The sequence below is a fragment of the Mytilus galloprovincialis genome, chromosome 14 (assembly GCF_965363235.1).
Source record: "Mytilus galloprovincialis chromosome 14, xbMytGall1.hap1.1, whole genome shotgun sequence".
Taxonomy (NCBI): Eukaryota; Metazoa; Mollusca; class Bivalvia; order Mytilida; family Mytilidae; genus Mytilus; species Mytilus galloprovincialis.
Window position 1 is genome coordinate 38,062,805 of NC_134851.1, and position 26,059 is coordinate 38,088,863.

The 26,059-nt window shown below is 32.3% G+C and overlaps 1 protein-coding gene across 3 annotated transcripts in view; it reads left to right on the plus strand.

Moving 5' to 3' along the window:
• The first annotated feature begins 493 nt into the window (after positions 1-493).
• The window catches only part of LOC143059573 (uncharacterized), a 53,621-nt gene continuing 28,055 nt past the window's right edge, over positions 494-26,059 (plus strand). Inside the window, exon 1 of one of the 3 annotated variants that reach the window (XM_076233098.1) lies at positions 494-650. Coding sequence is in view for 2 of the 3 variants with exons in the window: in XM_076233094.1 (XP_076089209.1) it covers positions 10,782-10,879 (98 nt within the window). In the remaining variant the exon portion in view is untranslated. Of the gene's footprint in view, positions 651-9,566; positions 10,880-20,802; positions 21,016-26,059 lie in introns of those variants that run through there. The other 2 variants (XM_076233094.1, XM_076233096.1) reach the window with 2 other exon arrangements.

Genomic DNA, 26,059 nt, shown 5'->3' on the forward strand with positions numbered 1-26,059 from the left:
GATTGGACAGACCAGAGACATATATATGTCTCTGGACAGACAGAAAGACTGACGAAAAGAAGGACGAACGAAAAAAAAACCCGGATGGACGGATAGAATGAAGGAACGGACGAAATGATGGAAAGACGGAAGGACGGTTATAGGTTTAAATAGTGCAACATTTCTGTCAAAATTCGTATTGATTCGACAATTAAATACCAACCTGCCAATGTACGTAACAAAAAATAAATCATTGCTTATTTAATTTTTCTCAATTCTAAACTCTAAAAACTATATATACATATATACTGTTCAGGATTATCTCAAGTTAGTCGCACGATTTACAATGAAAGTTGCTTAATGAACCTTACATTAATTTTTTTTTTTTTTTCGTTAATTAAAAGTCGTAGTTAATTGCACATAATTAGTTTTAAACTGGTGTCAATTTTCACTCGTCTCGTGTCAACGAGAAGTGTCTGTATTTTAAATATGTGACTAGTGGAACGATTTATTAACTGATACAAAATATCATTTCTATTTGCTCTATATACAAGTTAAACAAAACATCAAAGGATTTCAGGTTTAATAAAATCTTAAAGGATTTCTGTAAGACACTTGCATGTACATTTTGTACTAGGCAGAAGATAGACCGCAAATGGCGCAGTCAGAAGGTAAGGTCGTAATTTATATTTGTAGAGACATTTTTCTGTTTTGCTTTACATGAAGATATGCAGAGGCGAGAATTTATAGGTAAAAATTCAACCATTTGTAAGATTCTCAGGAGCGCCCCAAACCCACAATAAACCCTGGGTCTGCGCCTGGTGCGTGTTGTATTGATAACAACACATTCATGTATACGAAATGTCTATTTACAGACTGACGGTTAAAGTGTATGGCACAGAAACATTTAAAAACAAATTGATGGCAATTTTCAGTTCTTTTATGATCGTTTATCACGAAGTAAATTCAGGAAAATGGTAGACCATGATACCATAAGAACATTCAATATCCATCAATATCCAAAAGTAAAAAAATAGTGTTATCAACAAGGACAAAAAGAAAATCGACGAAAAGACAAAATAATGTATTGCACGAAAGGAACCGCTAACAATAATCTTTTTCCAGGAAGAAGAAACAGACGTTTCCAGTGCTCTGTTTTCTTAAACACATCACTACAGTTTTCTGTTTATCAGAAGTTTGGGAGTTCATAATACATATTTAAATGTGTTTTACATGTAAATGATTATAAAATATGAAAACTCTGCATAAAATCATATTTGCTATTTACACAGATGAGACCTCCTTTAATGTGCATATTGTGAAGATTTTAAGCAAGATGGAACGAAAAGCCTTTTTCAACTGATTTTTATAGTTCGTTCTTATGTTTTTAGGGGCAGGGTTGGGATCCCACTAACATGTTTAACCCTTGCCACATTATTCATGTATGTTCCTGTCCCAAGTCAGGAGCCTGTAATTCAGTAGTTTTCGTTTGTTTATGTGTTAAATATTTGTTTTTCGTTCATTTTTCATATAAATAAGGCCGTTTGTTTTCTCGTTTGAATTGTTTTACATTGTCATATCGGGGCCTTTTATAGCTGACTATGCGGTATGGGCTTTGCCCATTGTTGAAGGCCGTACGGTGACCTATAATTGTTATTGTCTGTGTCATTTGGTCTCTTGTGAACAGTTGTCTCATTGGCAATCATACCACATCTTCTTTTTTATATTTGCCCAGCAATCGTCGAAGCCTTCGGTTTGTTTACTTTATTCACCATATGACTGACCAAAGAAGGACAACTTTAACTAGTTTTCTAAATCTGTCAGTGACAATTACGATATCAAAAGCTTACGCATTCCAATAAAAAAAACGGAAGCTTTAGGTTAAATTACTTTTGACGATTTTTTCCCGAAAAAAAATACATAGAAATGAATTCCTATCATAGAATTTAACCTAATTCCAGCTGCTAATCATAATATTTCATCGACATGTTATGTGTCGCTCTGGGTGTGAAAATTTGCGTCTCGAGGAGGCGAGGCATATATCAAAACAAGTTAAGATTTGCTTATATTTCAGTCTTTATATATCTGATAGTTTTATATTTAAAAACACCAACATTGTTATGATGATTCATTTTACAAAAAAAAAAGTAAAATCACAAAAATACAGAACTTAGAGGAAAATCAATTAATCACATGGCAAAACCAAATAACAAAACGCATCAAAAACGAATGGACAAGAACTGTCATATTCCTGACTTCGGCCCCCTGACTTGGTACAGGTATTTTCAAACGTAAGGTAATCACTTAGCCCATATTTTAGTTTTTTAAGTAACTGTTATGTTTATTTTCAATGTTAAAAATAGAGAAAAGTCTCAAAGAATTTTGTTTTATACCTGAACCTGATTTGTTTTCCTGTTAAGATACTATCATGGTCAGAAAAAAAGTCACGGCTATGGCTTAATTCATCAAAATACAAAGCGAAATCTCAGAGCAGACCTTCGTACACGTGCCTTCGTATAAAATTTGGACTTCAACAAATGTTCTTTTGCATGACTTCTTGAAGCTTTATTGTTATTTGTAAATATAGATACCGCGGTGAGCATTTCTGTTGAGTTTTAAAGAAATTTGATAAATCTATTGTTGGTGGCTCTGGACAGATCTGATACGAATGTATGCTATGTGATTTTGATTCATGTTGTTGTGCATTAAGCTATATAGCCGAGCGGCATGATGACAAGTAGAGAAACACAAAATTTTAAAAAGCCCTCCTTCGTCGCTAAAACCAACCTCAACCATATGTTTAAACCAAACTTACAACACTGTAAGTACAGGATACAAGTGAACATTTAACATGAAAAATCTTATATCCTTGCGAGCAACACATGAAAACTCACGAACATCAATGAAAAAAGTTAGATACCATTTTCCATTAGATATCTTAATCCGTGCATAAAAAGGGTACGATACAGATTCGATGTCACTGAAAGGTTTAGATATAAGAGAGAGTTGTCATTCTTGGGTCAGTTATAATGTGAACTAATATTATGATAAATAAACCGACAAAGTACTATTTCCCCCACTTTGCTTAAAATCTATACAATATACTTATAAGAGGTTATCTCCGATGTGTAAATGGCTATATAATTTTAAGCGGAGAGTTTATATCTAATAATCTTTAAATGCAAAACACGTACATCTGTTGATATCGTATTTGTAACATACGTCAAACGCATTTATCTTATATATATATATATACGTTTTAAACAAGTAATTAAGAATCTGATTTTTAAAGCCTAACTGTAAATATTAATTTGTCGAGAACCTGTGAAAAAGTAATACATTGCTTGTGGTGTTTACCAACGGCGTTTGATGCATGTAATGCAGGTGGCGCATATCTGGTCGACCACCAAGCTCTTTTCTATTTAAATGCATACAATTTGTCATATTTGTTCTCTTGATTTATTCGACACCATTTAGACGACACCGCATTTAATTTAATTGCTTACAAAGATGAATACTGGAAGTTGAAATAGTTGACCTAACAAATCTGACTCTCTGTAAACGCTAAGTGTCTAAATAGTACTGAATTTACAATGGTTGAAAAAATTTGAAAATTAACAACAAAAAAAAAGCCTAATAGACGTATTGTAAGTGCAGCTGTTATTTGCTCACTCATAAAGTCCAACATCTGATGGTCGACGAATTAATAATAGCGATTTTAATATCACCATAGGCTGTGGAGGAATTGAACGAAAAACTGAGCATGCCATCATGTCAAACTTCATTACCCCGTTAGGGAGCTACCATTTGATTTTTATGGGGGGCTAGGATGAAATTTGAAAAAAATAGGCAGGACAGGAGTTTTGAGTAAAAAAATAGGCAGGATGAGAAACTTGTTAAAAAAAAAAGGCAGGATGACAATTTGTGTAAAAAAAAGTCAGGATAAACTAGTAAAAAAAAGGCAGGACCGAATAGAGTGAAAAATAAAAAGGCAGGACAGAGATTACAACTAAAAAAAAATGCAGGACAAAATTTTTCATCCTAGCCCCCCCATAAAAATCAAATGGTAGCTCCCTTAACGGTTTCTGAAAAGACTACTTCCGCTTCACTTTTGAACCAAAGGTTCTAGAACCATAGACCTTCGGCAATCCTCGGTAGAATCCGCTACTCTCCTTCTATGAGGGTACGGAATCGGCCGAGTTGAGACGAATGGAACCATAGAGTCTTTTGCTATGCCATCATAGACCAATGATCTGTTCAGATAACAAAGTCTATTTTTGTTAAAAATATATAACCTGTGTCTTATAATCATTTATAAAGGGATGTATACTATATTCTTTAATTATAATAATGCACATGTGTATGTGTGTCGGTTCTAAGGACGCACAAATGTTTACATTGACCGTTCAAATTCGACTTTCACATTGCAAACTCTATATTAAGACGGCGCACTGTTGACTGAAATTACAACATTCGAACTGCTAACTCTGTCTATTATAGACGACGCATTTCTGAATGAAATATATTTGTTTTACTTGTATTTAACAAGTAATGCATTCCAAGTATTTGAAAATGAAAAAAAATAACTATGAATGTAATAATTAGGCAAATCTGTTTATAAACAGACAATAGCAGGAATATACGTATGAATGAAAAATTGAAAACATATATGTATGAATCTGTAATATATCTATCTCTTTTCAAGTCCTGTTAGGGACGACATCAAAAGATCGATGTAGGATAAAAAAAACTTAAATCAAATAGTTTGGGGGTGGGGGTCAACATTGCTGCAAGTTTTGTTAATCTAAAATCGATTTTACATATATCCCTATTGGTCAATCAATTTTTCCCAAATTAAGTTTAGAGGGGGGTGTGGGGGTCAGTGAAAAAACTATGTGAATTAAGTTTTTTATCCTTCATTGAACTTTTGATGTCGTTGATAATCAATTTGAAACCAAAGACATCAATACCGAAATAATCAAACGTTAAATTCTGTATGTGAAAGTTCCAAGCCAGGAGCTTTTAATTCAGTCGTCTTTTGTTGGTTGAGGTCTTTCATATTGTTCCGAAGGCTTTTATTTATTGTTTGAATTATGTTAAATTTGGTATAGTCAGGACTCGGGAGTCTTTTACAGTTAACTTCATGTATTACAAAAGTATTATGGATTTTGCTCATTGTTGAAGGCCGTATATTTTGTACGATGAACTATTATAGTTGCTTAAATCTACGTCATTTGATTCTGGTGGGTTATTATCTCATTGGTGATCATACCACATCATATTTTTATAAAAATGCAAAACTGCATCATCTCTCTTGGGGGTTTCTTAGGCATACAAATGATACATACGATATTGATTATTTACTCTAACATTGACATTTGAAATAAATGAGATATGATATTTAAATGCAATTTACCCATGCATCAATGTGATTTTTAAGGGTTTCGTACTTTGTATAGATAGTGTAATTTTAAATCTATATTTCAATGACATTTAAAATTTCAATTAATCAAATTCCATTAGACGTATTAAAACATTTTGAAAAAGAATTATCCACAAAAACCATTGAAAATCATATATCTGTATACTTTGTGTCATACTTTAAAGATTATTAAAGAGAAATTCTATAACAAATTGATACTTGAATCCAATAATAAAACAGAAAGTATATTAATTTCAATCTGTCATTTCAGAATTTAATAAAAATGTATTTCCTGCAGGGATCTACTTTTTGAAGTGACGTCTGCGGGGCAACATATCTGAATACTTGTTGTGATATGCCGACATTGGGTAGCTTTCCGTTAGTGGTCTGGGTTGATTTGCATAAAACCACTTAAAATTAAGATTTCCAGTCGTAGGACGTGTAGAAAAACCCATCCTTTAGAACAAATCTAAACTTAAATAGCTCTATGAATTCTGGCCCTGGTTACATTTGGTTGTTAAAATTCGTTTTTCTTTACAAGTGTTTACTTTCTTAATGTAAAATCAACTGAAAACACAAGAAACCTGCATTTGAAACTTGAATGTAAAAACATCAAAGACGAAGAATTCTTTAAAACTTAAACTGATTTTAGGATATGTAATAATCAATGAAATAATCTCGTTCTTAAATGACGAAGGAATATGTGTTACATTCATATTTGTTGTATTTAATTCCAATCTCTCTCTCTCTCTCTCTCTCTCTCTCTCTCTCTCTCTCTCTCTCTCTCTCTCTCTCTCTCTCTCCAATTCATTAACTCTGTCACTCTCCCTCTCTATTTATCTCATTCACTCTCCTTCTATCTCCCACATTTTACACTCGCTTTCTCACTCTCACCACTCTTACATTCTCACTCTCTCAACAGTGTTTCTCGCTATCACTCTCTCACTCTCATATTCTCTCTCTCACCACTCTCACCTCCCACATTCTGTCTCCACATTTTCTCTCACTCTCCCTCTCACATGCTCTCACTCTCACACACTGTCATTCTCTCTCACTCATTCTGTGTCTCTCTCTCTCTCACTCTCTCACACTCTCTTTCTCTCTCACACTCTCATTCTCTCTCACACTCTCATACAACTCTCTTTCTCTCTCACACACTGTCTTTCTCACACACGCTCATTCTCTCTCACACTCTCATTCTCTCTCACACTCTCATTCTCTCTCACACACTCTCTTTCTCTCACCCTCTAGCTCTAGCTCTAGCTCTAGCACGTGCTGCACTAATGTTACCTTTCCATCAAATCCTCCTGGGCAATTGAACACCCCAACAGGATTTACACCAGTGTTATGGTGCCTGGCTAAGGCAATGCTTATGTTCTACTCCGCTATGATTAATCACAGTATATCCAGGAGAACACCACTGCCTACCAGTATATGGTAAAGGTCGGCATCCAAACCTTCAGTTAAACTTCATTAGGTGAGGAGCAAATAGCAGATATGGCTGTAAAACATTAAATTTATATAGACAATTTGTATGTTATGGTATTTTTATAATTGATTTCTTGCAGTTAAATCTTCATAAAGAGACTTCATATCATTTTGCTATCATTTGAATACTCATTGTTTATCATCCTATCTGTTTTTTTAATGCAATTGACCTAATATGTTTTTTTGGTGAATTATTGTAAAAATTACAAATAGCCAATTTAAAGGGTAGTAACTGCAGTAGTTGAACTTTTTACAAATTGTCACACTAAAAGGTGGTAGCTGTTTTAGTTTTTCAGTTGCAAACGCATTAATACGCTTACGTAGATTTTTAATATCTGCTACTGAGGATCCTTTCTTATTCGTTGAATACCAAGTTTCGTGTATTTCGTGGTTATAGTTGAACCAAAAATTTCAATCTTCAACGAATTGCAAATTTTCTGTAGTGTTGTATACAGACTTCGACAAATCCACTGAATATCCACAAAATTGCTTGTTTTCATTAATCCACGAAAATTTGTACCCACGAAAATAAATAAATCCACAGTATTAACGTTTGAATAACAGTTGTTGTATTCAGTGGCGGATACAGGAATTTCCATAAGTGGGGGTCCTCTGACTACCTAAGAGGGGCCCGCTCCAGTCACGCTTCAGTGATTCCCTATATATATAAGCAACCAATTTTTTTCCCAAAAAGGGGGGCCGGGCCCCCTGCCCCCCCCCCTAAATCCGCCTGGTATTATCATCTCATGTTATATGTTGAAAGCTGTATGATCATACTTTGGGTATAAACTATGATTTGAAGATATATTTTCAAATAAAAAAGCATACAGAACAAAATCAAACATTGAAATGTACCGTTGTAACGTGGCTTAATGCGTTGGTCAGATTAATTATTTTGTCTATGTCATTGAATTGAAAACATTCTGCGCGAATCCATAAGATCATTATAGATTGTTTTTGAGGTCTAAATTTATATATATGCAACAAATATTTTACAGATTTACAGATAAATCGATTAAGAATGAAACCAGAACTACAAATTGTGTTCCCCGAAGCTCTTTTCTGATCGGCTTAAATATTGTTGGGGGGAGGGTATGTATTTTGTCTGAGTCAGACCATTTTTCAAGTTTTTCGACGCTATCAATCATTGTTGTTAAGTTCCAAAATTTTACACTCTAAAGTATGGGGAAATCATGATTTAGAGTATTTTTTCGTCATATGCTTGTCAATCAGTGACCACAATATTTGTTTTCATCAAATTAGGGATCAGAATTTTTTTTTATTTAACAAAACCATAATCCCCTTTCGAAGGGGGAGGTGGGGCTTTTAAAGTTAAATGGTCGTTACCGCAGAGTACAGTCAGGATATTAATAACTGTATACATGTAGGTAAAGTACCACTGAGCCATCAGGGTCCAATAATTCATTCAAAGTATAAATATACTTCGGAATACTCTTGATAATTCCATTCACCACAATGTAGAGTATGACGAGGTCATTTGAATCCATTCGGAATATTACTAGATTTACAATCGTAACTGAGGACAAAAAGTGCAAATTCATTTTGCTAGATTGATTACAATTCTTTGTTAATTTTTTAATCAATTTCAAACTGTATAATTCATACAAATTGCACGTTGAAATGCAATACAAACAAAATCAATTTAAATAAAATGATTAAATCTTGTTTTTTTTAAATTGAGTACATAATAATACCGTAATTAATTTCAATACGTGTTTTAAAGTTTGACGCCGTAATGTATATTTTTGTTTGTTAGATATAGATTTTGTAGATATGCTAAATATTTAAGTATACATTGTGACATTTAATCAACAAAATAAGTAGAAGTCAATTTATTGATTAAAATATATTGATAAGAATGTTTAGAAAGTTTAATTTTACAATTTTTGTTTATTTTATGTAAATCCCCCTAAATTCGTTAATTCCAACAAACCCTAATATTGATTGCACCATAGGGTTTGAATTATCAATTTTCCCATTACTCTTGTATACCAATATTACGTATGCATGAGGGTGTATATGCGGTTTAAAGATTAAATAATAATAGACAAAAATACAGACTACAGAGAGAAAAAAAAAGAATTGGGAAAAATATAAAGTAAAACATATAAAGAAAAGAGAAAAATAGTTAAACACAAAAAAGAATAGAGACTAATTGGGTGCTGAATAGTAGAGTAGAGAACAAAGGTGGACAACAGGAATAAGGATAGAGAAAATGGGCAGGAGAAAAATTGACAAAACAAATATTTTTTTTAGAGAATAAAAAAAATTGTCTGTAAAATAGAAAGTAATAGGGTGCAACATTATAAAGAGTATAGAAAAATAGACAAACAAAAAATACAAAAAAAAAATACAAAATAAATAAGAAAGAAAAAAGAGAAAAAAATTAAGAATGAAAAATGAAGGACCACCTATCCATTTCCTCATGCATGCCTTTTGATTATACGAGCATATATTTTGATATGACCAAATTATATTCATTTACATCATACTGACAACCTTGGTCTAAAACTTGGCAATTGATCGCAGTATTAACTCGAACTAAGCATTCATATAAATTATTTGAACACCGCTTGAAAGATTACATGCAAATAACTTCAAGTGTTGGTGCAACCCATCCAAGGATCATTGAAAATGTCTGTCAATGTGAAGTTTTAAAGTTAGACAGCGAATTTGTTTTAAAATCTGATAAGTAAATACTTATAAAGAAGAAAACAGTTTGGGTTAGAGATTACATATGATTTGAACTAGAACTATGTAACGATTGGACTGCACCAACGCACCAGCATGTACTGTTATTTATAGGCGCGAAAACTATGTAGACCGTTTGAGATTGCGAAGCAATTCAGAAGATCAAAGAACCATTAGCGTTTAATGAGCTGTTGTATCACTTACTAGCATGATCAAAGCATTGGTTTACTACATTTAGGTGTAGGCCAATATTATGAAGGACAACTTACGAAATGACTACCTGTGAGATACATACTTGTTTTATTACTAGTAACCATTTTTCACGAAAAAAATATTATTAGGATTTGTTCAAAGGTGTAGTGTAATTTTTGTTAGTTTAATTTGTTACGGAATATAGAAAATTAAATCCAGTGTAATGAATCAGGACGAAAATTAAGTTATATGAAAATGTTTCTTTAACGAGGAATTTAAACAATTTCAATATTGTACCTAAAACTTAAACAGACTGCATGTATATCCAGAAATAATTAGTATACATTTGCGGAAGATATCGAATCTTTTCTTACGGTTCACAAGTTTATCGGCAATTGATGGATTGAAGACGGTATTGGTTAACTCAACAGTAAACGACAATTTTGAAGAAAAAAGTTTGGAATCCATTCATTGACATGATAAACAAATACATTTATATTTGAAAAGGTAAAACTAAAGTGTTTTAAAATGTAAAAGATTTTCCAAGTGCAATAACTCTTTACGGTTTATTATACCATATCCTTTCGGACCATTCAGTGGAAATTATAATGTGACTGACATTTCAAAAACCAATCAATAACGGAATACAAAGCAGAGGTCTTTCACACGGTTTAAAATTGCTATAACACAAAAAAAGCAAATCGAATTAGGATACAATTGGAAGAATACTATATACTATCTGTTGTTTATAATCATTTCTTCGACGCATTAAAGTGAATAATGATGGCCATTTATCAAAAATACATTTTAAGTTGAATGCACAAGAACTTCAATGAAATTTAAACATTTTCAATCATTACTAAATCGAATGTAGAAATACATTAACATCAAGGTAACTGGAATAACGATACGCTATTTGTATTTTTGTTCAAAATTCTACACACTGTGTTAAAGAATATTTCACAAGTATTCCGTATTTGGCGCAAAGATGGACGAGAGGAGAACTTGCAGTGTGTGTACTTTTAAGGAACTTAAACTCCCCCCTATAACATCAATGAAGCAATATTTAGCGGAAAGGGAAGCCAGGTAAGCAATCGCATATATATTATTATTCACAAAATAAATGGATGACTTGACGAAAAGATTTTTGTCTATCCCCGATTTGATTCTTTTATTACACACTTTGTAAACAAGTTGTTTCCCTTTACCAGTCATGAACTGAATCTTATTAAGCTGTTTATCGGCTGACTACTACACTTTGTTCATAGTTTAGGATCTTATCGGACAATATTTGCTGGTGCAAAGCATGTAAAGTTAGTCAATTGTTCTTGAAAAATGACTATTGACAGCAAAATATAATAAGTTAAACAAAATATTAAATGTAATTAAAACACACTTTTTTCTATACGTTTATCGTTTTGCAATTCATTTACGCCTCATCAAAACTTGCTGTATTGTTTTAATTTAAAGCTCTACCAGATTTTGCAGCTATTTTTTGCATTAATTATCACTTTTCATCTTCTTTGTCAAGTCTTTGGTATATTGTAAAGACACTTGTCTATATTCATGATATTATTGCATTATGTATGTTGCGTTCTAGACTTCAAGCCGGGTTTCTATCTATTCAGCATATACGTAATATCATCTCCTTGATTTTTTCATACTTCTTTCCTAAGAAATTGTAAAACCTGTGGCTCCTTCAGTTCTTGGTTTAAACTGTTAGTCTATTGCAAGGTGAAATTAGCTTTAGCTTGTATTTCCCAAAAAGACACATTTCAGAAAAAGAATTAGATATTGTATTACTCATCTGTATAGGTAGATGAGTACTTTCCATAAACATATTAACTTAAATGTATTTTAACTCTTTATTTATTTATATAAATGCTTAAAAATATAGAAAATACATTTCTGAAGAGAAATTGAAAAGAGAACAATGAAAACATTTTAAAATGATAGTTGTTTTTAATATTTTAGAGAAAATTGATTAATTCAATAGATACATAGACGGTACATTTATCTACATTTTTACGAAAACTTAAATATGTATAACGTAGATATATAGTATAGATATACGAGAATTAATCTATGTTGGCACCTTTTAACACCTGTTTACTAAATGTACTGACAGTACGGTGGGAATATTGACATTTTAGTTGAACAGAATTCGTTCAGGTCATATTTTATATGTCAGATCTATAAAATAAATATATATAGACTCGGTTGTCTGAAAATACGAGGTACATGCATTTATATCCTAATGTACAGTGTAGTATGTTTATATAAATTTCGCTACATACCAATGTAATAACAAGTTCCAATGGAAAAAAATACATAATATTCCCATGCAGTGGCGGAATCAGAAATTTTCATAAAAAGGGGGGAGGTGACTGCCCTAAGAGGGGACCTGCTCCAGTCATGATTCAGTGATTCTCTACATAATCAAAAAACGTTTTCCTACAAAAGGGATCATCATTTGATCCCTTATTTATCATTAAAATAAGCAATAGCTGTACTAAACCCTCATCGTCCTGGACATTCATAAAATATTTGCCACTGGACATAAACCAACGAACAAGACAATCCTTAACATTCGTTTCTAGAACTCGTAAGACTTCTCTTTTTCCTCAATATGAATAATTCTTTACGTGGGTTAGGAATAAATTTTGTAATCTTCAAGTTTGTACGCAAAATTGAAAAGTTATGTTGACTTGAGCGGATATGACGAATCAACTTCGAAACTGATTATTGAATATCTGGCCTAAAAAACTGCGTTATTTCAAGTATAACGATGAGTTTCATGACGATCAAATACATAATTGGTGGCAGCACCAACTATCGCAGTGTACAGCTTTTTGAAAAAGCCGTGAATCTTTAGGAAATATAACAAACGAGGTTGACATGGACAAAACAATATTTCAAATCTATTAATACAGTGAAACCTGACTAAACCGAAACCTTGTATTAGTAACCGGTATTGATCGTCTGTTCTCACTCTCTCACTTACAGGTGGCACGGTAGAATTTGCATTCCAGAATTTAGGTTGCTCTTTTGTGTACCCTACTTAGGTTAATGTATCTAAACAGTGTGATTGGACAAAAAATACAGTATCAACTGAACATACTTTCCCAAACTGAGGGATGAATCAGGTGTAGAAAAATATGAAATAATTTTACATACAGATGAAAATGAATTTTTGAGAATTTTTGAGAATTTTGTATTCACTGCACCATAAAAGACCTAAAAGTACTAGTGGCCTTAGGTTTTTAAAAATAGCAAAAAAAGTAAACGGTCATGATACATATTCAAATTCATTTCTGAATAGTAAAATGAAAGTACTTCAGTTAACTGTGAATGTAGAATTTTTTGCAGTGTTAGAAAGTGGTGAAAATTCTAAAAAGGCTATCATTATCCCTTATGGGCCAGGAAATACTACCGTGCCACCTACATGTTAATCCTACAATATAAAAAAGATGTGATATGACAACCAATGAGAAAACTCTCCACGAGAGACCAAATGACACAGAAATTAACAACTATAGGTATAAAACGTACGGCCTGTATACTATATATATATACGTCAAAACCTCAATGCCACTACCGTGATTCAGTAATTTTAGCATCAACGATGATTTCAATAGTAGTTCAAATATATAGAATAAATCTTTGAAGTAAATTGTGTTTGCTATGTTAAACATCACTTACTTGAAGTTGTTTACAGTAATCCCGACTATTTGTACATAGGTCATTAAAATTGTGTCCGTGTAGTGTCCTAACACTTCTGGTGGATTGGAAGTGTTTTTTTTAACTTTATTTCAAGTCAAGATGTTAAACTTTAGCAAATATTCGTTAGAAAATCTTGATTGCTTTCTTTGTACTTGTAAATTTATCTAGTTCTTGATTTAAAATGATTTATTTGCAAATATGATTTATTGAATGACAGGGAGTTTAATATACATTGAGGGGTTCAGATACAAGATTATTCTTTTAAATTAGTTATTTAAGGAATGACTGCAATTTTCTGTCTCTGAAGAAATGACACATAAAAAATTACGGACTATAACTCGTTTCATACAATTTTTAGATTATGTCGAAAAGGCACAACAAATAGCACAGCCTTTCCTTATAATTTTAATTTAATTTTAAGGAGGCTCATAAGATTTTCAGAAAAAAATCAAACATTTATTTTTCATTACAAATTTTATTAATTACCTTTAGTAGTTGTTACTTTATCATATGGTACAAAAATCATTCCAAAAAATCAATTCGTGTTGGCCCCAGGTGACTTTAAAATGTAGATATCATTGAAAAAGCTCCAAATTATCTCCCTTTGGTTCAAAAATGCCATTTTTTGGCATTAAAATTGAAATATCTTTTTTTAACTCATCGGTAACCTATATTTTTTATTGTTGTTTTCGAATAAGCTGTACATGAACCAAATAATTGTAAAATTTAAGCGATTTTTGTAATTTAGTTCTTTTTTTTTATTTCGATGTTACCGCTTTTTCACCTATTAGTTCAACAGAAAAAAAGGGCATTACCAAAAATGTATGCTTCTTTCGAAGACAAATTGTGAGCGTAAATAAACGGTGACCCCATTTTTTTATTTCATTTTTCTTTTAAGTATAATATAAAGTTCCTTTATAGAAAAATATAGCAAATTCCTATATTAAATTAAAAAAAAAAATGATTTAGACCCGAGAGCCCCCTTAAATTGCATTTCTGAGGAGTTACTGTAATTCATAAAATTAAAAAAAAAAAACGTTCGTAACGGTCATCTGACAAATTTATGTGTATAATACATTGTATGTGCTGATATACAAAAACTTACAGCCAATCAGAAGACGTGTTACATCTAAAATTATATAATTCCCAGTATTCGTTCCTGTCAATGTAGTCTACTAAGATTCCAACTGCATAAAAATATCAAGTTTTGCAAGAGTCGCCGTTCTTTGAATCATTTTTTCCCTCTGTATAGGTAACTGACACATTGTCTTAACAGATCCCTAATTCTTGCATTGAATTTACTATTATTTTCCCACAGTGCGAGAAAAAATTAAAAAAAAATGTGTGGCGCTAATACGCTTCCGTACAACGTATTCAAGTATGTTTGTTTATTTTTTTACATAAAATTAAAAAAAAAAAAACTCTGGACTTATTACACTTAGTTTCAACGCTTTGTATCTTCAATCTTTGTCATCAGTATGTTTTTCTTCTGACGTAGACTTTTTTCTTCAAAGCTAGACTTTTTATCTACAGCACTAGACATTTTTTTGGATGGCCGAATGCTCCCGCTAAAGGTGTGTAGTTCAACAGACTGCCAGCCTATGCTTATCTGTCAAATATATTTTAGCTAGAATATAATCCACGCTTTTAAATTATTAACAGCGAATTCAAAATCCAAGTTATTACTGAATGGCGTTAAACTCTACTACAAATGAACATAATTATATATTTATACAAATTATATTAATTTTGACGACTCGAGACAGTTATTATTTATGTACGTATGACTTGTTTAAAATCCTTGAAAACTAAGTACTGAAATAATCTGTTTGTGGCATATTTGTAGTACCGAAAGCCTTCAGTCTATCCTTGATTTTAAATTTATGTAAACCTTTGAACATTTTTTTCTATCTTTTCGTGTACTTTAGAATAAATACTTGTGTCTTAATGAAAGGTCATATTTCAAATATGGATTTGTTCCCTTCAAACAATGTTAGATAAAAATATACATGTACTAGTAATTGTATATTACATGTATATGGTGTGTAATTTTATTCAATCTGCTGGTCTTTTTGAGACTTTTCTTAATAGCAAGGTCTTTTACATATAATATATTCTTGGTAATAATGATGTTGACATGATATTTGCATGTTTGGCAGCAAATATATGCAAAATGTCATCAGTTTTTACTGTCGAATCAGCTTTTTGGATGATACTAAATCTTTCTTTGGTTTACTTTTTTTTAAGACTTTAAACAAAAACAAGATTCTTTTTCAATAACAGCGATCACAAGCATTACTTCAAAGTTTCAATGGACACAATGATTTTTCGGTTTCCCTTCTGAAACAAGAAAAGAGGTAGAAAAAGAAAAAAATAAGAATAAGGAAAAATGTACTGTAAGTTTTTGCACTTTTTGTGATCGCATTTGTACAATTGTTTCTAAACGAACTTTGAATTTCGATTGTCCCAGTTATATTTTTTTTTATATATCAAAAAGCTGTCAAAAGAGATGCTCATGCTAGGTATCCGTATATATAAAGGACCAGATAATTCTTTGTTTTTTATTAATATAAATTGTCGGAATCGTATATTTTATTTTTGATGTAATTGGTACTAATTTGAAAACTAGTTGAACAAACGAGTCGTCGGCGAAAATGATTTTGGCGCAACACGACACATATAGTCGCTTACGGATTTCTCCGTACTAAACTTTGTGATTTATGTCTTTAAATATTTTTAATAAAATATAAGTCTACACCAGCAAATTTGTTCCTTTAATGTTGAAAACTGTCAGTAAAGTTTATGTCCTAATGACGTACAGTAGTACTCAGTAGTTATAGTATATTAGTCATGGGTTGAGATAATTTATAATTTATAGTATTGTCCTTAGTGAAAGATTGTATAAAAAAAAAATATCGACATTGAGCAATGATAAATACTGTAAAACTCCATTAATTCTAAACGTTAACAACTAGTAAGTGTAAAGAAATGTATTACATATTATATTTGATATATATACAATGCTCTTTATAATTTATTGGCTCAATTCGTGTCCTGTATTATTAAGTAACAGACCAAATTGGAAAATAAATTTAAATACGATTGATTCGGATTCTTTTGGGTACAAAGAAAGCGATTCAAATTGCACTTTATTTGCGGTATTTAAACTGTTAATTGAAATTAAAAAAAAAAATAAATGTGTATTCATGTGATTTGAATTATTTGCACTAATTATGTGATTTTCATGTGCACATACCATTCTCGTCTGAAACAGATTTAATGGATTATTTTCATATGACCTCTACTTTTGACTGGTGTACAATTTTTCGACAAGTAACCTTCTCTTTGGTAGGACATTCTGGACAAGTAGGAGCAAGTGAAAGAAGTAAATTCAAGCTTATAATAGGTGCAATTTTTGTGATAAGTTCATCTGTTGGCTCTCATATACACGACTGTGAGCTTGGTTTTACTTAGTTAAGTTGCTCTTACCGAGTACCAGAATGTCCACCAGTTAATGAATTTCGGGTAAGGTATAATGTATGTGTGATGAGGAAATTCTTGAGAGATAAAAGATTTCTAGAAGTCAAAATAACAAAACAAAAAGAAGATGGGGGTTGGATAAAAATGAGTTCCGACATAATTTAAATCAGAATTTTGAACGGCTTGATTAATGACAACATAACTACTAGTAACGCTAAACAAATGTGACTTCCAGCAACCATTGACAACCCCTGTATAACATGTGTGTACATTGTACATATTTGTATGGAACGCCACGACTGCCTTATGTTAATAATCAGCATTATACGCAGTGTTCACAGCATTATATGAAGTGATCACAGCATTATATGCAGTGATCACAGCATTATATGCAGTGTTCACAGCATTATATGCAGTGTTCACAACATTATATGAAGTGCTCACAACATTATATTAAGTGCTCACAACATTATATTAAGTGCTCACAACATTATATTAAGTGCTCACAACATTATATTAAGTGTTCACAACATTATACGTTTTTTGTTGTATGATGAGATTGATGTATGATGAGATTTATGAATGATGAGATCATTCGGTAAACTTCGTTTTTTAGCGGAAATTACCGAAAACATGATTGGTAAATTACGGTAAATTAATGCCCAGCAAACAAATTTAAACAGTTATTATTATATATGTGATCATTAAGGCAGTATACAATATTTAAAACGGATTGAAATAAGTAAATTAAGAAGTATGATCAATTTAACCCAAGTTTATTCCACACCATGCAGGGCATTTTAAACTTATTTTGAGGATTAGTTTCACCATATTCACAACTTAATATGTATATATATTTACTAGAACACATCCGTGATATCGCGGGTCTGTGACTGAATTAAAGAATATAACTATGCGTAAGCCTTATTTTAGTATTGGTATTGTCATCTGATAAAGTCATGCCGATTATAAGATGAAGTTTTCTCTGCTTTTAACATCTTTCTGTTTGAACCCGTCGACCTGGAACTTGTCAATTTAATATTGGTATTATTGATTTTGTTTGGAAAACAAAAGTCTCTGGAAAGGAGTATTTTTTAATCAACAGTTTTGTCCTTTATGAGTTATGAATAAAATTGAATCTTTGATTCGCTGTTTTACGTCTAACAAATTGAAAACTGTACATGCTGTACCTATACGCCTTATTTTAAGTCCAGATTTTTATTATTCGTATTGCCATCTTAGAAAGTCATACTGATTAAAGTACTACAATCGGGAACAATGTGACAATGATTGAATTAAGTAGTTTCAACCCTGTGATTACGACCCGTGTATATAGCAAAATCTTAAATACAGCGTTTCGTGGTACTCCTGTCAGATGCGGAACGTACAGATAATGTAATAGTTAACAGGTGAATATATTATTGGTATCGATTCGACCCGGAACTTCTTAATTATTGGCAATATTAATTATGTGGAAAACAAAAGGGTCTGGAGTGATGTTATTTTTAATCAACAGCATGGTACTATATTAGTTATATATACTCTCAGATCAGTACTTATAGTGTCTTTTTATTGTTGGGATATACAAGTACCCGCCCACATGCACGTTCACTCTATTTTCTTGTTAGATCATATGTATTTATATTTGTACCCATCTAATGAGTTAATATAAAAAAGAAGATGTGGTATGATTGCCAATGAGACAACTATCCACAAAATACCAAAATGACACAAACATTAACAACTATAGGTCACCGTACGGCCTTCAACAATGAGCAAAGCCCATACCGCATAGTCAGCTATAAAAGGCCCCGATACGACCATGTAAAACAATTCAAACGAGAAAACTAACAAGCCTTTTACAACTGATTTTCATAGTTCGTTCTTATGTTGTTCTGTTACGCCACTGTCCCAGGTTAGAGGGAGGATACCAACATCCCGCTAACATATTAAAAACCCGCCACATTTTGCATATATGTGGCCGTCCCAAGTCAGGAGGAGCCTTTATTTCAGTGGTTGTCGTTTGTTAATTAATGTGTTATATACATGTTAGTGTTTCGATCGTTTGTTTGTACATAAATTAGGAATATTTTTCGTTTATCATTTCGGGGCCTTCTATAGCTGACTATCCGGTATGGGCTTTCCTCATTGTTGAAGGTCATACTGTGGCCGTTTAGCTGTTTAAAATTTCTGTGATGTCATTTTGTCTCTTGTGGAAAGTTGTTTCATTGGCAAGCATACCACTTTTATATATATATGTACCGTGCAAACTGACGAACAAACGTAGTAAACGTTTTATTCATCCCCACAAACTCAATTTTCATAAGAGATGATAACTTTAAATGAAAATGTTAAACAGGGTCTAGAAAGGGTAAATTTTTCTATGAAAGTTTAAATTTCTATATAAGACTGCTGATCATATTTAGAAGACAATCTTAGTACTTGCCGTGCTAAAAAGCTTGTATAAAAATGGAATAATTGATGTAAAGTTATGTTTAACACCTACAGTGAAATGCTTTAAACTGCATTTTCCATATCTGTTAGATACTTATTCATGTAAAAATGCCAAATTCTGGAAATCGATGCCAAAAATGACTCTATCATGACATATATAAGCTAGCGTAATATGGCACCTATGTGTTATAGAAAGCTGACTGTTTTATTTAAAAGGTAATTAAGCTTTTTTAAAACTGAGTACGGACTATAAAGTGGCACCTTGCTAAATTTCTTCAGTAGGAAATGAACTAGAGAATATATCATACAAATTTTCCTACGATATTTCATTAAATAAACTTTTTATTATTTAACTTACATTTTGCAATTCGTATTTCTTACGACGAACAGAACTACTTCAATCATTCACCTCTCAGTTTCATCTTTCCTTACTTATTTCAATCAGTTTTAAATATTGTATGCTACCTTATGATAACATGATTTTAATAACTTTTTAAATTTGTTTGCTGGGCATTACCGTAATTTACCAATTATGGATTCGGTAATTTCCGCTAAAAAACGAAGTTTACCGAATGATCTCATCATTAATAAATCTCATCATACATCAATCTCATCATACAACAAAAAACGTATAATGTTGTGAACACTTAATATAATGTTGTGAGCACTTAATATAATGTTGTGAGCACTTAATATAATGTTGTGAGCACTTCATATAATGTTGTGAACACTGCATATAATGCTGTGAACACTGCATATAATGCTGTGAGCACTGCATATAATGCTGTGATCACTTCATATAATGTTGTGAGCACTACATATAATGCTGTGATCACTTCATATAATGCTGTGAACACTGCGTATAATGCTGATTATTAACATAAGGCAGTCGTGGCGTTCCATATATTTGCATGTTCTTGCGGTTGAGTGTTGCTCTGGTCTTTGAATTTTTGATACTTAATACTTGCAAAGAATAAAATTGCTTCGGTTGCGGTTCGTCGTTGTCTAGTTCCGCACCAATCCTACTATCGAAAATTGAAATTAATATAAAATTAAACCGACATACGGGTTGTGATTACGAGATAAGCCACGTCTGGCTTAATGTAAGGCACTCAAAATCCTTAAAATTTACAAAATCCATGAAACTTGTAACAACTCTCGACAAAGTAATAACTTGACCAACTTTGTATGCGCTTAGTACATCTAGTTACTCAGCCCTTTCTGACACATACTATTATATAATATTAGCTTTACAGGTACGCGTTTTACGGCTACTAAAATGAGTTATAACTTCATTTTATTCAATATTGATGCATTAAAGGATCTTGTTATGACTTACAACATAAAGCAGTTAAATACATGAATTCATTTTAAGTAAATCTATTATATGAATTAAATGAGAAAGAAATGTCTATATAAAGTTTGACAGTGTTATCTCTGTGGCAGCGGTGCAGTTTAAGTTGGATTTTGTAACGTGGTGACTGTTCGTTTATAAATCATAACAAGATGCAGACTTATAAAGTTGTATGTTACAGCGCTGGAAATTTGCAGATAGTTGGACAAGGGTTAGTTCTATCTTTTATTTTACGTTTTTAATAACAATACATTCAGACAAATCGATACTGTATATCCTTTTTATACTAATGTGGCATAAAGTAAGCATTGATCAACTAATAAACAGTGAACCGCCATATAATGATCATATTCCGGACAAACGATCTTTCAATTTAGGTTCAAATTGTTTTGTTCTACTACAATGCGACAACAAAAGGGCAAAAGCCATCACGGCAAGAAAGGTTTTCACTATAGATTGTCGAGTTTTATGTCTTTTCATGACAATATTTTGGTAGGCCGGGTTTTCATTTGAACACGTTTCTTACATTAAAAGGTTAACAATTCTTATTTGACCATACTCGGATCGCTATTTCGTCAGTAGCTATTTGGTAGTATAATGATTTTTGTTATTTCATATTTCTTTGCATAACAAGTGTGGACACAGATTAGTGTGGATATTTATTGTTTTATAAGTGCATGTTAGTATGTTTGACAGTTTTTTTTTCTCTAATGGGTTGGATTAGTTGTGTCCCACCAGATTTTTCCACTGATTTGTTTTACTTCTTTCATAGAGCCCTACATTGATTTGTGTTCCATAGTGGCAGTCTTCTTGGATTTTCAGATAAGTAGCAAAGCTCAACACTAGTAACGGGCAACGTTGAACAGGACTTTTGTTTACATATCTATACTATTAAACGAGAAGACCTCATTTTGTGTGTCGCTTCTCTTCCTTCCACAATAAATCAATCATCATGCCTCTGTGTCCTATAAGTAACATGAATAGTCGCATTTGTCATCCATTCTTATGATTATTCAGATTGAGTTATTTTGGGAGAAAAACGACAAAAAAGGAGTCTGGATATGATTCCGTCATCAGACTGACTTTTAGTATAGATAAGACTTCCGGTTTGAAACATTCACAAACACAACCAATCGTATGATAGATAACAAAAAATGAAAAATAAATAAACCAATCAAATCGTTCTCCATATCATGGTGTTTAGATCGCAAGAACCACAACTATTATACCCCCTTATAGAGGACAATTATTTTTCGCGTTTATGTACATGTAAACTACGATTATACTACTTTAATATATAGAGACTCTCTGTATTCTGTCAGGGACTTTCTATGTTAGTATAGAAAGTCCCTGATTCTGTCTACTGTTTTCTTTAAAATGTTTACTATTTAAGGGGTCATACCACTTGCATATATATTAAAATAAGTAAAACATGCTCAACTTCATCTAAAACTACCTCGACTTAAAACTTTAACCTGAAGAGGGACAGACGGACGACCGAACGAACGCACGGATGCACAGACTAGATGGGGCATAACAAGTTATTGTTGAAAGTGAAAATAGTGATTTGGCAAAAATGAAATTAAGGTCGAGATTAGAGGGAGGCAGTCCCTTTTTCGGGGCGTCGGGATCGGGTGTTTTGAAGCTCGGGATTTGGGGATCATTGATCCTTACGGGATCTGGGAATATATTTTTCGATTTCGGGATATGAATTTCTTTAAATTCTGCATCTCGGGATTTCGGGATCATGACCCCTCCGACCACCCCTCAAATAAGCCTTATTCGGTCTTAGTCATTTATACAAGATTCATATCCTACCATTGGCATGTTAGTAAGGCTCTCAAAAGAAAAACGCAGATGGATTGACCTTGAAGCATATTTTATTAGACTTATAATGGTCTATATATAAGCAGTTACATTTATTTGATGTTTGAAACGGTGCAAATTTTTAATTTGATTTGACTTTTACCAAAAGAAGCATTGTAGCAAAAGAGAAGAATAATTGTGGTCTGAGGCCAGAAACACGAAAATAATTGAATTTAACAGAAAGGAAACAAATATCGGACTTTGTAAAAAGGGAGAGGGCTTTTGGTACCTTTTATGAAATTCTCCATACATACTATCTTTTACAAAAAATCATCCTACAACAGTTCACAAGCTGTATGTGCCCGCGATTTCGCGGGTGTGTTCTAGTGATTTATTAATTGTCATAAGAGACATCGCTTGCTCACATATTGTACTTTCTTTAGAATTATAAAAAGACATGACACGAAAAATATGAAACAATTCAATAGCTTGGTCTAAAAAAATGATAATTCATTTAGTCAAAATTTCATGGCATTTGTTTTGATTTATACCATCAGAATTCGAGTAGATATGAATTTAAGAGTAAATAACCGTATTGTGAGCAAACTTAAATGTGAAAATAGCATCACACTGTTACGCGAGTAAATCAAAAGTATAGAGGAAATGTTTCGCTTATTTGAAATAGTAAAGGTGCATTTCTAAAAATGTCAAGTTTTAGGGCTTTCCAGACTATTTTGTAAGAATAATGCGGTTTTGTTGACGAGAGTTATAATACTATATACTGCACATGCAAATCATATGTTAATTGTTGAGGTGAAACAAAATTTGATATGTACACAGTAGAGGATTCATTATGGTATTTTACCCCAGAATAACACGTCTGCTGTTTGTCGGAATCACGTAGCCATCTACAGATCTCTTACTTATTTGTGTCTCTGTTTTGTTGACCCGTAACTCCTGTCTCTTTTATAATGATCTTTACTATAGATAATTTCGTATGCTGTTCGGGGCCTCTCGGTGGTCGAGTAGCCTAAGTAATCGAACAACTGTGCCACTAGCTTGTGAACACTGAGATGTAACCCTACAATTCATACCCGTACCCAGGGGGGGTTCGTACGACCCCCTCCACTTTTTGGAAACAAATAAGCACTGTTAAAGTCAACGTTCTGTTTGAATTGTGACTGTTAAAGTTGTGTTCGCGAGTCCAAATACCCCTCCCCCTTTAAAATTCCTGGCTAAGGGCCTGCAATTGGTAGGCGTGCTCGACTCAAATTATAATCGAGTATGATTGTCACTTTTCCTGCCGAAGGTCGGTATTTCTCTCCATGTACTCCGACTTCCTCCACCAATAAAAACTGACCACCACGAAATAGAAAGACAACAGCACCGAAAAGAGGCGTTAAAATCAATCAATCGAACTCTGCTTTACGATTTGACGATTATCAGTAACAGCCATAGCTTTTCCAACCATTTGTCGCATTATGGGATATTGCTCAAATGGTGTGTAATTTAAAAAAAAAGTATCTGTAGTGAAAATATTAACGTTAACGTAGCACAATGCTATGAGATCAGCATTACGTGTCCTGTTGCATGTAGATAAAGTTAGTCTTTTCGCCTAATGTAAAATCTATTGACAATCACAAATAAAGTATGCACTATTATGTGCAGATAATTCAGTGATTTAATTCACAATCAATGTTATTGGAAACCTGACAGTTAAATTTCATTAAATGATTTAAATTATAGTGCATGGGGTCAACAATAGACAAGTTTCTTTTTATATGATTTTGAACCATCATATTTTAAACTTTAGTGTAGAATTCAAATTTGTAATCATCGCCCAGTTAAAAGCAATTGCACAATTGTTATTCCTTTTCTTTTGTATATGTTTCAGGGTCTTATTTTATGCATGTACAATACAAGACTTTAGTCAATTATATATAATCGAAGGCCATAGTACGGTTCTCACTCTAATTGATGACTATTTGGCCTGATCGATCCATATTCCAATATTTTTATTTATTAGAATCAAGTAATTCTACCTTATTTTCCAGATAATAGTGTTAGTTATTCTGTACTTCCGGTTTGCAAGGAAACGCCTTCTTGGCACGAGAGTTTGACATAAAACACGGGTAATAAGAGTTGGGAACGCAGTCGTTAAAACACATTTCGAGTACTTTCATACAACAAAAAATTTACATTGAGCTGATTTTTATTGTTTGTTTTCAAGCATCTATTTTGCCTTTTACTAGTATTGAGATGGAACTGAAAAGGGGGATGTTTTTTTTTATCTTAAAAAAAGTTCAACCACATTATATGTCAGACACATACTTAGTATAGAAAGTCTCTGATGTCAGAAGTGTTCTAAGTTGGTTGCGTATCCAAAAGTAGTTGTCTTATGTTAATTTGAAATAACTGGTTTTTTTTTCGTTATTTTGGATATTTTTGTAATGGTGTTGGTGTCTCTCAGACTCTATGACATTTGTCTCTAGCATGATCTCTTTGATATTATTATACATTTTGTACTTGTATACTTCATCGTTCTTTTTGAAGAAAAAAATGTTAAATTACTCATAACAAAAGTCTATGAAACATTATATACATGTATTTAGATAAATATATAAATATGCAACTCGAAAGAGAGAGAAAAAATATTGATAAGTTCCGTCTGTTCAAAACAGAACAAGCAGTTTCTGTTTAACGTTGATATGACAAAAAAATAATAATAATGGAACTATAGATATTTAATGGTGTCATGTTTCATTTGAGTTTGTCTCATGAAACATGGAAAAGAAGTTAACTTCAGTAGCAAATGAGCACTCAAAATAGAAGTCTTTTTTCATGGCATTTGAATTGCACGACAACCAGTCAATTAATATCACTCTGTTTTGCAGAATGTTTACTTTTTGTAATATAAATGGACGTGTTTTCACCATTTTATGGATGTTGATACAGATGTAAAGATAGGCGATATTTTTAATATCTTGTTTGCATGATACATAACATGTAATTGCTTTCAGACAAGCTGTATTAATTAGTTCAGGCGTAATAGACATTTTCAATTTTTCAACTTCGATGTATCGTTTAACGAGGAAATGCATGCTTAAAGGTGATATATCATTTAAATTCAGACTTGTCTTTCCATTTATTCAAATTAGATCTATAATGATGTTTGTAGTTCACATCTACAAAACTTCAGCCAGTACACGGATACTGAATGCATGGGATACGAAACTTAAGCCAGTACATGGATACTGCATTGGATACGAAACTTCAACCAGTACACGGATACTGAATGAGATACGAAACATTAAGCCAGTACACAGATATTAAATGGGATACAAGTACCTTCATATAAACACCAGTGCGTGCAATTAAATTTTGAAGACTTTTATGATCAGATGAGGTTATAATGTCGTGTTTACTTACACTTTTAAAAAGATGTACAT